This window comes from Mobula birostris, chromosome 22 (genome assembly GCF_030028105.1).
Source record: "Mobula birostris isolate sMobBir1 chromosome 22, sMobBir1.hap1, whole genome shotgun sequence".
Taxonomy (NCBI): Eukaryota; Metazoa; Chordata; class Chondrichthyes; order Myliobatiformes; family Myliobatidae; genus Mobula; species Mobula birostris.
This window is the reverse complement of record NC_092391.1, coordinates 8,499,657-8,514,669: the sequence shown is the minus strand read 5'-3', so window position 1 is coordinate 8,514,669 and position 15,013 is coordinate 8,499,657. Positions and strand designations below refer to the sequence as shown.

At 38.5% G+C, this 15,013-nt stretch overlaps 1 protein-coding gene across 4 annotated transcripts in view; it reads left to right on the top strand.

The window, feature by feature from the left end:
- Positions 1-15,013, top strand: part of scai (suppressor of cancer cell invasion) — a 144,111-nt gene that overhangs the window by 80,423 nt on the left and 48,675 nt on the right. For all 4 annotated transcript variants that reach the window (XM_072239899.1, XM_072239900.1, XM_072239901.1 and 1 more), the window contains 2 exons: positions 11,252-11,347; positions 13,716-13,802. In XM_072239899.1, the coding sequence (XP_072096000.1) occupies positions 11,252-11,347; positions 13,716-13,802 (183 nt within the window). The remainder of the gene's footprint in view (positions 1-11,251; positions 11,348-13,715; positions 13,803-15,013) is intronic.

The following is a 15,013-nucleotide window of genomic DNA, read 5'->3' as shown; positions in this document are numbered from 1 at the left end:
AGCTTATGGGGTGTTAGGTTTCATAAGTCGAGGGATAGAGTTTAAGAGTTGCGATGTAATGATGCAGCTCTATAAAACTCTGGTTAGGCCACACTTGGAGTACTGTGTCCAGTTCTGGTTTCCTCACTATAGGAAGGATGTGGAAGCATTGGAAAGGGTACAGAGGAGATTTACCAGGATGCTGCCTGGTTTAGAGAGTATGGATTATGATCAGAGATTAAGGAAGCTAGGGCTTTACTCTTTGGAGAGAAGGAGGATGAGAGGAGACATGATAAACGTGTACAAGATATTAAGAGAAATAGATAGAGTGGATAGCCAGCGCCTCTTCTTCAGGGCACCACTTCTCAATACAAGAGGACATGGCTTTAAGATAAGGGGAAGTTCAAGGGGGATATTAGAGGAAGGTGTTTGTACTCAGAGAGTGGAATGCACTGCTTGAGCCAGTGGTAGAGGCAGATACACTCGTGAAATTTAAGAGACTACTAGACAGGTATATGGAGGAATTTGAAGTGGGGGTTTATATGGGAGGCAGGGTTTGAGGGTTGGCACAACATTGTGGTCTGAAGGGCCTGTAATGTGCTGTACTATTCTATGTTCTATGAAAACAGGTAACTAATATAGGTCTTTCGTAACAGTGAGGTTTCGTAAAGCAAATGTTCGAAAAGTGAAACGCCTGTATAGGGGACTACAGACCAAGTGCCAATAAATGGGATGTGTATAGATAGATACATCAGCATAGGCATGGTGAGCTGAAAGGCCTATTTCTGGGCACTTTGACCAGTTTTTAATTAAGTACAGGAAGTTAGCTGGCTATAGTCATAATATAATTCTTAAATTATCTCATTATGGAGATTTGTATATTAGCGCATATTAGTCAAGTCTCGTTGTATAAAGTGATTCTTATGACTCTTACATGAACCCCAAGTACTTTGAAGTGTGGGCACTTGTGAAGAATTATACATTGAACTTCCACTAATGGCGATGTGATAATGACCAGATCATGTTTGCCCAATTAATAGATGTCTTAAAAATATTGATTTGGGCACTGGCAATAATTCCCTTGATAAACAGAGATCAGTACATTTTTAGCTGTAAGTGGAGCCTTGGATTTGGAGATCATGCATGAAAGTTACTTTTAACGTAGAAAGGTGGAGGCCAAGTGATTGAGTATATTTAAAGTGGAGATTGATAGATTCTTGATTAATCAAAGGTCAAAGGTTATGGGGAGAAGGCAGGAGCTGGGGTTGAATACTGAATAATGATCAAATAGTGAAGTCGACTCGATGGGTCAAGTGGCCCAATTCTGCTCCTATGTCTTAATGGTCTCATTGAAAGGAGAAACAAGCTCCAGGGTCTGAGTTCCTTGCTCTTGCTCCTATAGTTTGTTCTATGACTTTTGTATATCTGAGAATACAGTAGGGGCTTGGTTAACATAAACCACCTGAAAGACAGCATGTGTAACTGTCCAGCATCATCTTGATACTTCACTAGTATGAGATGCCACTTGTAATTTGACAGAACTTCAGATTTTTTTTGTTTTTGTATTTTAAACTTAGGGAAGTAGCTTCTTTAACAAAAAGTAAGACAAACTGCTAACTCTACTTAGCATGCTATCTACATTTGACAGCGCGTAGCATGCTGAATAACTTGCTTGCAAAACTGATATAATTTATTAGTTTGTATTTTACCCATCACCAAAGTGATAAATTTTGTTAATATTTCAGTTGATTGAAATATTAAATGAGACCAATTCTTCTTGCTGTAATTTTAATTAAATAAATTAACTGCACAGCCAGAGGAGCAGTTTTTGTTTTCTGACCAGTCATCTGTACAGTTGATGGGTTTTGGAAGCAACTTTTGTTACTTGAACTTTTCAAACTTCACCATTGACATGGTGCCATTAGTGGTACACAAAATGTATTGCAATGAAATAGGTGATGAATCAGACCTGTCAATGGCATGACTAGCTCCAATCTTGAAACCAAACACAAAGCAATATTTAATAGCTTGCAGTTAGTGTCTTGCAACCTCTGAGAAGACTGGGCCATCAACTTTTGAAAAGATGCTAGTGTATTCAAAAATAATTTGAAAGCTTTTTGTAGCATGTCTTTTTCTTAGTGTATCACCCCAACTAGGGCATCAGCCACCAACAGCAGCTCACTAGAGTCCCCTGTGCTAGGCTAGCCTTTCAAGTTGTCCCCAGGTGTAGCCCATATTTGAAGCTCCTTCCTTTCCCAGGGTTGAGGTCTTTGCAGCTTCCGTTGGCATTTCTGTAGCACTGGGTTTTTACACATTGAGTTTACTAGTCTTTTGCAGCTAGGTGTGGGACCATCCATGGCAGGGCATTTGTTGTGTAGTACTAAGTAATTACTACATTCTTCCATAGCAGTATCACTGGGAAAAGTAAAATTTTGCATTTGTTTTGGAGATAATGACCTGTAGCTTCTCTTGGTGATGAAGAAGACAATGACTGCAGGGAATGGACGACAGGAGCACATTACAAAATAATTCTGATGGAAGCATCCTGATTTAACATTTCGTTCTTGATGATGAAAATTTGTTTCTGCTCATCTGGATTTGCATTTGTGTTTTGTTAACTGTTTTACCCTTGAATAAATGTTTATTTTCTATAAATTCTAATCTCTCCTTGTTCATGATTATGCTATCGTTGGGGAAAATTTCACAGATTCTCTGAACTTGCTGATGTCCCTACTTTTTTTTTTATTTTTTTAAAATTTTGTTTTTATTTGGATAAGGAATTCACAAGTATCATGTACTTTTTTCACATGTATAACCTTTTCCATTTTTTATATGTATAAAACTATAATTATTTATACATTCTTAAGTACACATTGAGATGATATAAAAAGAAATTAAACACAGATAATTATGTACAGTAGAAATTCTAATCTATTAGGCTAAGTAATGGTGTTAATTGTTAAGAAAAGTAGTAATAATAGTGGATTAGTAATAGTTTCCATACATCTCTTCTGGATCACTTCTTCTGGTCCAAAATGTTGTGTGTAAGCCTATGTAACAACCATTATAGGTGTTTATATCCTAACTTGTTCATGCTTGCTCCTGCCCCCAAACATAATTATCCGATCCCTATGTACTTATTTACTTAATTTTATCATTTTTTTTTTATCCCTTACCCAAATCTTTTCCTTTACTTGTATTAATTCTGTATTTTCCAAACAAAAAAAGACAAAAACAGTAAACATTTAGACTAGGGGTGCTTACATTAGCAATATTACTATGTTGATGAGAAGAGCAGTATAAATCATTAGGAGATTCATCTAAAGTCTGCTCGCATTGGGGTTATATATTCAATCCACTTATTCCAGATTTGATAAAATTTTTCTTTTTGAATTCTCAGGGTGTAAGTCAACTTTTCCATTTTAAATATTTCCAAGATAATTTCGTGCCAATCTTCTAATGTAGTTGGTATTGGATTTAGCCACTTTCTAGTGATGGATTTCTTACTTCCCGCTAAAAGGGCCTGCAGCAACTTTATATCTTCCTTCTGTTCAAAAAATAATACATGCCCCAAATAGAGCATCTCAAAGTTCAGAGATATCTGGGTCCTAAGTACCTTAACTAATGTTCTATGAATACCTTCCCAATATAGACTTAATTTAGGACAATCCCAGAAAATATGGAAATGATTTGCCTCCTTGGAGCCGCACTTTCTCCAACACGTCACGTTTGTATCTTTATATTTTTCCTGATATGGGGTCTTAAAGTATCTTATAATATTTTTCCAACAATGTTCTCTCCAAGTCAAAGAATTAGTCGAAGACCATTGAAAGCTGCATATTTTCCCCCAAGCCTCCTCTGAAAGTACCAACCCCGCTTCTTTCTCCCACTTCTCTTTAATATACAATGTGTTTACATTTTTAGCATGGGAGAGTGCATTATATAATCGAGAAACTGATTTACTAGGTATTGAACTGCAAGCCGAATTCAGAATCTTGAAAAATTCTAATTCTACTGTTGATGGGTCTGTATATCTACAACTCTGGTTAACATAATTTCGTACTTGAAGGTACCTAAAAAAGTCATTATGTTCTAGGCCATGTTTGTCCTGCAGGATTTGGAAACTTTGTAATATTCTTTTATCTATAAATGAGAGGTAGGTTGTAAGACCTTTCTTTATCCATAATTCAAATCTTTTATCTCCTCTGTTGGGAAGGAATTCGGTATCATATGCACACCATCTGAAGAGTTTTAGCATGTTATTAATTCCACATGAATTAACCACCTTCTGCCATATTTTTAATGTAAGATTTATCCAACTGTTTTTAAATTTTTCCAATTGGGCCATCAATCCTTTGTCAGCTATTGAGGCCTGTAGAGGAAAACTGTCAACCAATCCAAATTCTATTTCCTTCCATCTAGCCTTATATTCCCTATTACACCAATATAACAGGGGTTATCTGTGAGGCATAAAAATAATTTCTCAGGCAAGGAAGAACCATACCTCCTCCTTCCTTCCCTAACTGTAAGGTGTTATATCGAATTCTAGGTTTCTTTCCTTGCCAAATGAAGCAGGAAATCCATTTGTCCCATTCCCTGAATTGATTATCATCCACAGGTAAAGTACGGAAAAGATACAGTAAACGAGGAAGAATATTCATTTTTATAGTATTTATCCTTGAATTTAAACTTGAAAAGGGGATAAGATTCCATCTATGCATATCTGCTTTTATCTCTGAGATTACTGACCCATAATTTACCTGTGACAGCTTTGAAAGATCCTTCGGCAGGGTTATTCCTAAATATTTTAATGATTTAGCTTCCCACTTAAGATCATATGTATCCTGCAATTTTTTGGATGGTGTATAATTTAGGGACATAACCTGCATTTTCTTTACATTTATTTTATAACCTGATGTTTTCCCAAAGTCATCCAACAATGTAAACAATCCTATAAATGATTTTTCTGGTTCACTCAGATAGACTAAAACATCATCTGCGAATAACGCCACTTTCTGTTCAATCCCTGCCACCTTGATACCTCTTACGATTTCGCTCTGTCTTATTAGTTGGGCAAGCGGTTCAATATTTAGCGCAAAAAGGAGAGGAGAAATTGGACATCCCCGTCTAGTGACTCTCTCCAAAATAAAGGAGTCAGAGAGGTCCCCATTTATCTTAATTCGGGCTGTAGGGCTGTCATATAGAGTCTGGATTACTTTAATAAACTTTTCTTGAAAGCCAAATCTTCCTAACACTCTGTATAGGAATGCCCAACTAACCGAATCAAAAGCTTTCTCAGCGTCTAATCCTACTACCATTGTCTCTGTCTCATTCTTATTAACCGATGCCCCTACATTTCATTGTTGGGACTCCAGAAGGAATGGCAAAAATCCAAGGTTCATTTTATTGTGGGATATATTGTATTTGAATCCCCATCTTTGCCCTTGGCACTATTAGCGAAACGGACATTTGTAGATGTACTTGTCCACTTTTGCAGGACAGGTGTCCCAACATTGCCACATGGTTGGGTATATTTGAAATTATAATGAATGATTTGGATAGATACAGTTGCCAGAAGGATAGGATTTCTACAAAGTGGCGAAACTGCTTTGTTCATTTACCTTCAGTGACTGCTTTATTAGGTACCCCTGCACATCTGCTCATTAATGCAAATATCTTATCAGCCAATCATATGGCAGCAACTCAATACATAAAAACACGCAGACATGATTAAGAGGTTGAGTTGTTGTTCAAACCATACATCAGATCTAAGTGACTTTGACCATTGAATGATTGGTGGTAGATTGGTGGGGGAGGGTGGCGGTGATGTTTTCATGCACAAGAGTCTCTAGAGTTTACAGAGGATGGTGGAAAATAACAAAAAACAAATACAGTGAACAGCAGTTCTCTAAGCGAAATTGTCTTGTTAATGAGAGAGGTCAGAGGACTGATTCAAACTAACTTAACTAATCATGCCTTACAACAGTGGTGTGTGGAAGACCATTCTGAATTCCACTCTTGTACCTAATAAAGTGGCCATTGAGGGCATATTCCCTGCCTGTACAACATTGGACATTGCCCATATATTATTACCCTATGATTATCGCTTAATTTTTTAAGAAATGCTCTGAAGAAATAAAGAAACATTTGTTGACTGCATCAGCAAGTGATTTTTGCAAATTAATTTGTTCCTGCTTTAATTATCTAGGCTCTTGTCTTGAGTTTCCAACAGCACAACTCTGCTGCCTTTTAATTGCGGATTTCAGATAAGTGCCCAGAAGTTTAGGATATTAATGTTCCAGCAAAGACCATGATCTTGTACCATGCTAACATTTCAAATTTTTTCTGTATCAAAATCTTTACCCTGTTCGCATTATATATTCCTTTGAAAATAAAGATTATTCCCTCTTTTGTGGCATATCCTTTTGGTATTCATTACACTATATCAAATGCATTTCAGATCACTCATAAGAAATTCAAATATGCCCAATATATCCAAATTCTAGCACTTTACTTTTTACTATTTCTGCATTAATATGCTGAGTTCAATGAAATTCATTATATTTCAACAACTGTAATTTGCAAGTCCTGAGGGAATGATGCTTGAGTTACATTAACTGCGTTGACAATTAGTTAACATCGTTTTTCATTTGGAGTAAGGATTCAGCCCTCCACAAACTAAATGAAACCCCAGTGCTGCTCAAATATCAAGAACAATTTCCAGAAATTATTCACAGTTGTTCACCAACAGAAATTGGCTTGATTCATGATGAAATGTGGCATGGGAAGTGTGGACACAGGACTGTATGTTTGGGAGCTGGGGTTGGATCAGTCTTCACCTGGCATCTTGTCCACAGCTATTCCAACATGGGTGGCCCTGAGTTGATGCACACTCCTAATCATAAATTCGAAACACAAGTCAGACACAAATGCCAAAAACTTTACAATAGCATGCCTGAAGATGATGACACACTTACATTTCCAATAACACCTGTGGAAGTAAAATCTGCTTGCAAAGCACTATATCAGCAAAAGCCGCCGGCATGTATCTATCCAGGAATACTGAAGTATCTTGGTGAAGAGAGTATCAAATGACTAACTAGTGCTTTCACTGAAGAGAAGATGGCGGTGCGATGCTGCTCGCAGCAGCTAATCCGGAATGAATATCTGTATTTGTTAAGTAGGATGCTGTGCACAATCCTGATTTGATGGAGACGGACGTGAGAAGCATGGAGGAACATCTGGTGAAACTCTTGAAATGCCTGTTTTGCTGCCGCTGCTACTGTACGATCCAGAATCTCTGGAGGGAAAGGCCCCGAATCCTTGGCCTTGCCTGTTGCTTGGCGGCCAGGGCCGGGGTAGAAGCGCTCGGCAGAGGCGGTGCTCAGTGTCAGAGGGCTGGTCGGAGGCTCGAAGTTTTTGGATGGACTCAGAGTCGGCTGTGGTCTGGTGCTTCGGCAAGTTTGCGGCACTGGAGGTTCATGGCAGGAAGAGTTTTTCTTCCTTGTACTGTCTGCGTGAGATGATGGGGCTATCGGGACTTTGAGACTTTTTTTTTACATGCCCATGGTCTGCTCTTTATCAAATTACGGTTTTGCTTTGCACTGTTGTAACTATATGTTATAATTATGTGGTTTTTGTCAGTGTTAGTCTTGGTCTGTCTTGTGTTTCTGTAATATACTGGAGAAGCATTGTATCATGCATGCATTACTAAATGACAATAAATGAGGACTGAGTGTCCTCATAATCTAATGTAATAACAGAAGGAAAATACCCTGACACTTGGAAACGTGACAAATTCATTGTGGTACCTAAACCAGGAAAGCCTGCAGACGATCCAGCAAGTGCTGTACCTACAAACTTCTTGAGCTTATTATTTTATCTGGAATGTTATCTCTGATAGATTCTTACATACCAATCAAGCTGGCTTCAGACAATGCCACAATACCAGTGAACAAGTTCTCACACTCACATCATACATCGAATCAGGCTTTGAACTCAAAAAGAAAACTGAAGCAATTTTTATTGGCTTATCTACTACTTATGACACCGTTGGCAACCAAGGCTTAATGTTAAAACTAGCCTGAATCATCCTATGTAAAAAAATCCAAAGTCTCCGCCACAGAATTACAGGCACCTGTTCTTTCTTCACCTTCGGAGGAAGTGACACCAGTCGCATTTCGAAATTCTACAGTGGCGTCCCCCAAGGGTCAGTTCTGGCTCCAACCTTGTTCAATCTGAACCTCAGTGCCACCCCCCCCCCCAGCTAAATCTGCCAAAGTGGTAGCTAAATATGAATGTCAACAAAGCAGTAACTTCCATATTTCATCTGGACAACTGACTAATCAAACTTAAACTTAATATCTAAATGACCAACAGCTCCACACCCAAAGTACTTAGGGGTCTCACTAGATCAAACTCTTTCGAACAAAATCCACTTTCAAAATGTTGCAAAGAAACTAAAATCTAGAACAGTCTTCATCAGGAAGATAGCATGAACCAAATGGGGTGCTAACCAGTCAGTCCTGTGAACACCTAGCCTAGTCCTATATTTTTCAGTCACCGATCATTGTGCACCCACCTGGGAGAGAAGTGCTCACACAAACATCACCAATACACAGCTCCATACTTCTATGAGAATAATCTCAGGGGCCCTAGCATGTACTCCTATATAATAGCTTCCAACAATGAGCGAAGTAGTACCTCTAGAGATCTGTAGAAGACTAGCTTCAGCAAAATTCTATAAGCATATCCAAAATATGCCCAACAACATTCCAGTTTGTAAACTCATCAAAAAAGCTCCTCCAACTTCCCGACTGAAATTCGAAAATCTTTCTACAACCTGAAAAATCTCAACTCCTATGATGAACACACTGAATGGTGCCAATACTGGCACACCAACATGCCCCCTGTCAGAGATCTGATCAGTGACCCCAACTTGCTCCTCCTGGAGCTACCAGAAAAAACAGGACAGCCACAAATTGATCCAGAAATCGATGTGCCAAAGCAGCACAAACACGACACTGATGGGGCGCCTGAGGAACCCCAGCTTGCCCTTGTATGTCCCAACCCAGGACATCTTCCACCTGGTTCAAACATGCCCTCTAACCAAGACCTGAACAACAGGAATTCTGCAGCTGCTGGAAATTCAAGCAACACACATCAAAGTTGTGCAGATGCTGGAAATTCAAGCAACACTTTGATGTGTGTACCAAGACCTGAGACAGCTTTGCTGCAGTTCATCGATGCAGCCGCAAGCTGGAAGACTGGCTTGACAAGAAACAATTAGAAGTGTAAAGAGAAAGACACAGGCCATATGAAATAACAACAACTAACAGAAAGACTGGATTTTTTTCCCCCTCATTTTTGGTAATTGCCTTTAGAAGGAAGGCAACATTTTAGTACATTAAATCTTAATTTTACTCAGAATTTCTATAATTGTGGGGAGGGTGTTTCCCATAGTGGGGGAATCTAGGACCAGAGGGCATAGCCTCAAAATAGAAGGATGTCCCGTTAGAGCAGAGATGAGGAGGAATTTCTTTAGCCGGAGGGTGCTGAATCTGTGGAATTCATTGCCACAGACAATTATAGAGGCCATCACTGGGTATATTTAAAGCAAAGGTTGATAGGTTCTTGATTAGTAAGGGCATCAAAGATTATGGGGAGAAGGCAGGAAAATGGAGTTGAGAGGGATAATAAATCAGCCATGAAAGAATAGCAGAGCAGACTTGATGGGCCAAATGACCTAATTCTGCTACTATGTTCTATGCTGTAATTATTCACTTGCATTCCATCAGGAAACTTAACACCCTGGCACTCACGGACTTGATTTTGGCTCCAGAAAATTAGGAGATGAAGTGCATTGAATAACCTGAAATAAAACCTCCAGCAACACACACAAAATTCTGGAAGAACTCAGCAGGTCAGGCAGCATCTATGGGCAGTCGATGTTTTGAGTGGAGGTCTTTCATCAAAACAGAGGCTGAAGCCAGGATATGAGGGTGGGAGGGGATAGGTGGAAGAGGTAAAAGGCTGAATTCCTCAGTTTTCCAATATTTTCTGTGTGTTGCTGAAGATTTCCAGCATCTATAAAATCTCTTGTGTGTATAAAGTCTCCAACAACAATTGTAACAATTGAGGTTGCATTTTTTTCCCTTTATTGGTTAGGATACCGGATATACTTTCCATATTTAACAATTCATGTTTTTCTATATTTTAAATTGGGTAAAACAATTGAAACCTGAAGAACTATCCCTGTCTAGTGGAAAAAAATATCAATTGTATCTGAGATCAGAAAATGACTGGGAATGGTCAAGTGAACAAAGTACTAGGTGCAGGTTTGCCAAGGAAGAAAATCTAACAAAATACTGTCGACCTTCACTAATCCGACTACCTGTACTCCGGTTCCTTTGATAATCTGGTACTGATTATGCTTAATGTGATCTTTCTGTAATTCGGCATTTTCACTAATCCGGCACTCCTCAGGTCCCAATGATGCCGGATTAGTGAAGGTCGACTGTAGATCAATTTTTCATCATTTGATAAACTTTTAAAGCTCATGAATCATTTCTTGTATTGGTTACTTGAGATTATGCACAAATATAATCAAACTGAAGCAGTTCTGAAGAAGGCAATGCAAGGCTGCCAGATAAGTTTCACTGGAGGGGCTGCAGAGGACAGTGAGAGACTGGGTTTGCTGAGTTTGTTTACTTTGGAGTGGACTGGACTGAGGGGACTGACTGCAAAATTGAGAGACTTGGACAAGGAAGTTCATGAGAAGCTTTAACCCTTAGCATAGGAATATTTTTAAGATCATTTTCAAAGATTTTTTTTTTACCCAGAAGGTGGTTGAAATCCAGAATATGCTGCATGAGGGGATAGGTAGGCAGGTACTCACAATACTTAAGAAGTATTTAGATAAGCACCAAAAGCATAGAAGGCTGTGGGATGAGGGCTGAAAATAAAATTTATGTGGTTCTTGATGTTTGGTTTGGAAGTATGTATAACTCTGGGATTAAATTATTTATTACATTTAACAATGTTTATTTAATTGCACACAGTAGTATAAATGCATAGTTCCAGTTTTATATTGTTACAACAGATTGTTTACTGGGACGATAACTTTGTAGTACAAGGAAAAATTAAGCAGAATTGAGAAGAACTTTCCATTCTTCTCTAATTCTTTTCTGTCTCCTGCCTTCCTCAATTACTTGTCATTTGCCAATGGCTTAAATTTTTGACCTGCTAAATTTAGATTATTCTTTTCTAATAGGGATTTACCTCAATATGGGCAAAAGCAGTGGCAGTCATATTTTGGGCGGACTTTTGATGTTTACACCAAGTTGTGGAAATTTCAACAGCAGCACAGGTGAGAGAAACTTTGCTTTGCAGATTCTAAAGTATTTTGTTTTCAACAAATAAGCATCATAATAAAAATTGACAAATGATAACCCTAGCACCTTATTTTGTAAGTTTTATAGCATGAAATAACTCCAGTGCAAGAGACTTGCCTTGGCGAAATTAACATCAACAGGTAGATCTTTGAGCTGTGGTGTTTCATGACTATCATTATATACCTAGGCCCAAGATGGTCATGAAATACCACAGCTCAAAAGATTTATTTGTCTCACTTATTTTCAAGTGATCATTTTACATTTTATATGTTTAGTTAAAATAGCGAAGGATTTAAAGTAACAATCTGCTGGAAGAATTCAGTGAGTCAATCGGCATTAGGGGAGGGGTCATGGAAAAATGATCAATGCTTTGGGTTTCAGGTTGAAACATTCCATCAGAGATAGAACTGCTTTAGAATAGTTACCTTGAAGTGCGTTATTCTTACTGAACCTAATAAGAAATATAATTAAATGTTAAAAATGGAGTTAGGCAGAGAAGCTTTTAGATAGATAGATAGATACTTTATTGATTTCAAAGGAAATTACAGTGTCCCAGTAGCATTACAAGTGCACAGATATACAAATCTACAAATATTAGAAGAGAAGTAAGAAAGAATAAACAAATAAGTGTGACTCTTGATCACTGTTGTGGATGATTACATGTATTAGCTGCATTCTCAATCATTGCTAGCATTTCAAATCTGCCTGAGTCTATCAGTAATACTCAAGACCAGGAGAAAGATGACCACAAGTGGTTGGCACAAGATTCTTCATTACTGAATCCTGAATGAATGATTAAACATAAGTCCAGAACGAGGGGTCACAGTTTGAGGATAAAGGGGAAGCCTTTTAGGACCGAGTTTAGGAAAAACTTCTTCACACAGAGAGTGGTGAATCTGTGGAATTCTCTGCCACAGGAAACAGTTGAGGCCAGTTCATTGGCTATATTTAAGAGGGAGTTAGATATGGCCCTTGTGGCTAAAGGGATCGGGGGGTATGGAGAGAAGGCTGGTACAGGGTTCTGAGTTGGATGATCAGCCATGATCATACTGAATGGTGGTGCAGGCTCAAAGGGCCGAATGGCCTACTGCTGCACCTATTTTCTATGTTTCTATTATTGCTGATGCCCTGGTGCATGCTGACCAAGTGTGCTGTGTTTTCCTGTTACACTGTACTAGCACTGAACAGCATCCAGTCCTTGCAGTTTTTTTTCCAAGTTAACAAAGGTTAAAGATCTCAGACCTTTGATCCCAGTTCTTTTAAAAATGGTGATAAAGTTTAAGTAGAGCCTAGAGCATTGTACAGTGCAGGAACAGGCCCTCTGTACCAAGCTAATTAAATTAGCAATTGCCCAAAAAAAGCTAATCCCGACTGTCTACTCAATGCCTTGTCCTTATCAATGCAAGTAGTTACTCTATTGCAATTTTCTGTAAACCCTCAGTTTGACTAGCAAATATACTTAATTTTACCATTGGTCAATTTAATGGGTCTTTAAATAGTCAGCAATGGGTGAAATATTTGTCCTTGGTCATTCACAGGATTTGTCTTTCTCTTTAGTTCTTTGTATTCTGAATATTGGTCTGAGTAAAAGTAAAGGCATCCGTTAGTCTTGCGAGACCATGGATCTGCGCCTGGAAAGTCTTCACTTTCCAGGGCGCAGGCGTGAGCAAGGTTGTATGGAAGACCAGCAGTTACCCATGCTGCAAGTCTCTCCTCTACACGACACAATGTTGTCCAAGGGAAGGGCATTAGGACCAGCTTGGGACCAGTGTCGTCGCAGAACAATGTGTGATTAAGTGCCTTGCTCAAGGACACAACACGTTCCTTCGGCTGGGGCTCGAACTCATGACCTTCAGGTTGCTAGTCCAATGCCTTAACCACTTGGCCACGTGGTCTGAGTAGCTTGTATTTTATTTCTGATACCATGTGGTTATAATGGAAATTATTAAGAAGAATAAGAAAGCAATCATTTCATAAAATAAAAAGTCACTTAAATCATACTGTCATATACGTTCTTCATTGCATACTATCCATCTTGCATTGTTGTATAAGTAACAAACTAGCTAGTTTCAGTAAAATATACAGTTTTCTTGTTTGATGTTTTTGTCTATCTAAGTATTTGCTAAGAATTAAGTTGAATGGATTTTATGCTGTTATTGGTAATTTGTTCATTAATATATTTGCACAGTTTTAATTTTGGCCTTATAATTATTGGAAACATAAAGCTAGCTCAAGCTACAAGTATATGTGGAGTTTTTTTGGAAGAGTTAGAATGTGAAATGTATTTTTTGCTTGTTTAGACAATACATATGGGATAGTTTATTTGTCTGCTTTTCACCCTAGACAAATCCTGGATAACAGGTATGGCTTGAAGCGGTGGCAAATTGGAGAAATTGCATCGAAAATCGGACAACTCTACTACCACTATTAGTAAGCATGAGTTTTGGATTGTTGAAATGCAAATGAAGTAGTATGAAACTTTTAAAAAGATGTTTGTTTAAAGCACTTTTTCTTCCTGATAGTGCCTTAAATGTCTGAATTTTGAAGTCGTTTTATGCACAGAGGCAACACTTAAGGCTATTCCTATTTGCAGTTAAATTACCCTTATGCCTTAGTACCATTTTCCTCCATTAATCCCATATCCTTTAATTCCCATAATATCTAAAATTATGTTGGTCTTTAATATCTGAGCTTCCACTGTATCCTTGGTTCCAAAGATTGACCAGTCTCTGGGTTAAAAAAATTCTTTTTATCTATGGCTTGGAATCATAGAATCACATAATACAGGTGGGCCCTTGGGCTACCACTTACATGCCGACCATTTTGCCCATCAACCTTTGTCTGCACTGGGACAATATTCTGAATGGCCAACCTCTTATTTTGAGGCTATGACCCTTGCTCTTAGACAGTGAGTTTTCTGAATTTCAGTGAGATAATTTCTCATTCTTTTATATTAAAGAGCTCTTCTCAATTCTGTTTAATTTTCCTTGCACAGCAAAGCTGTCATCCCAGTAATCAATCTGTTGTACTTCTACAAGTATATTCTTCTTTTGGCAATGAAGACCAGATCTACATTATACACAGTGTTTTAAATGCTGTCTCACCAGTGGCCTTGCCAACTGGAGGAAGACATCACCTCTTTTGTGCTTAATCCTCTTGCAATAAGACTAACAGTCTAGGTTGTTTAAACCATAAAACATAGCAGCAGATTGGGCTGTTCAGCCCATTGAGCCTGCTCCACCATTTCATCATGGCTGATCCATTTTCCCTCACAATACTATTCTACATTCTCCGCATAACCTGATTAATAAAGAACCCACAACCTCAGCCTTAAATACAGCCAGTGACCTGACCTCAACAGGCTGCCTGTGGCAACAAATTCCAGAGATTCACTGCCTACTGGCTAAAGAAATTACTCCTTATGTCAGTTCTAAATGGATGCCCTCTGTTACCCTATATTCTGAGGCTGTACTTTCTGGTCCTTGACTCCCCTACTACAGGAAATATCCACTCCACATCCACTCTATTGATGCCTTTCAACAACATTTGATAGGTTTCAAAGAGTTCCCTCCTCATTCTTCTAAATTCCAGCAAGTAACAGGCTCAGGGCCATCAAACACTCCTCATACGATAACCCTTTC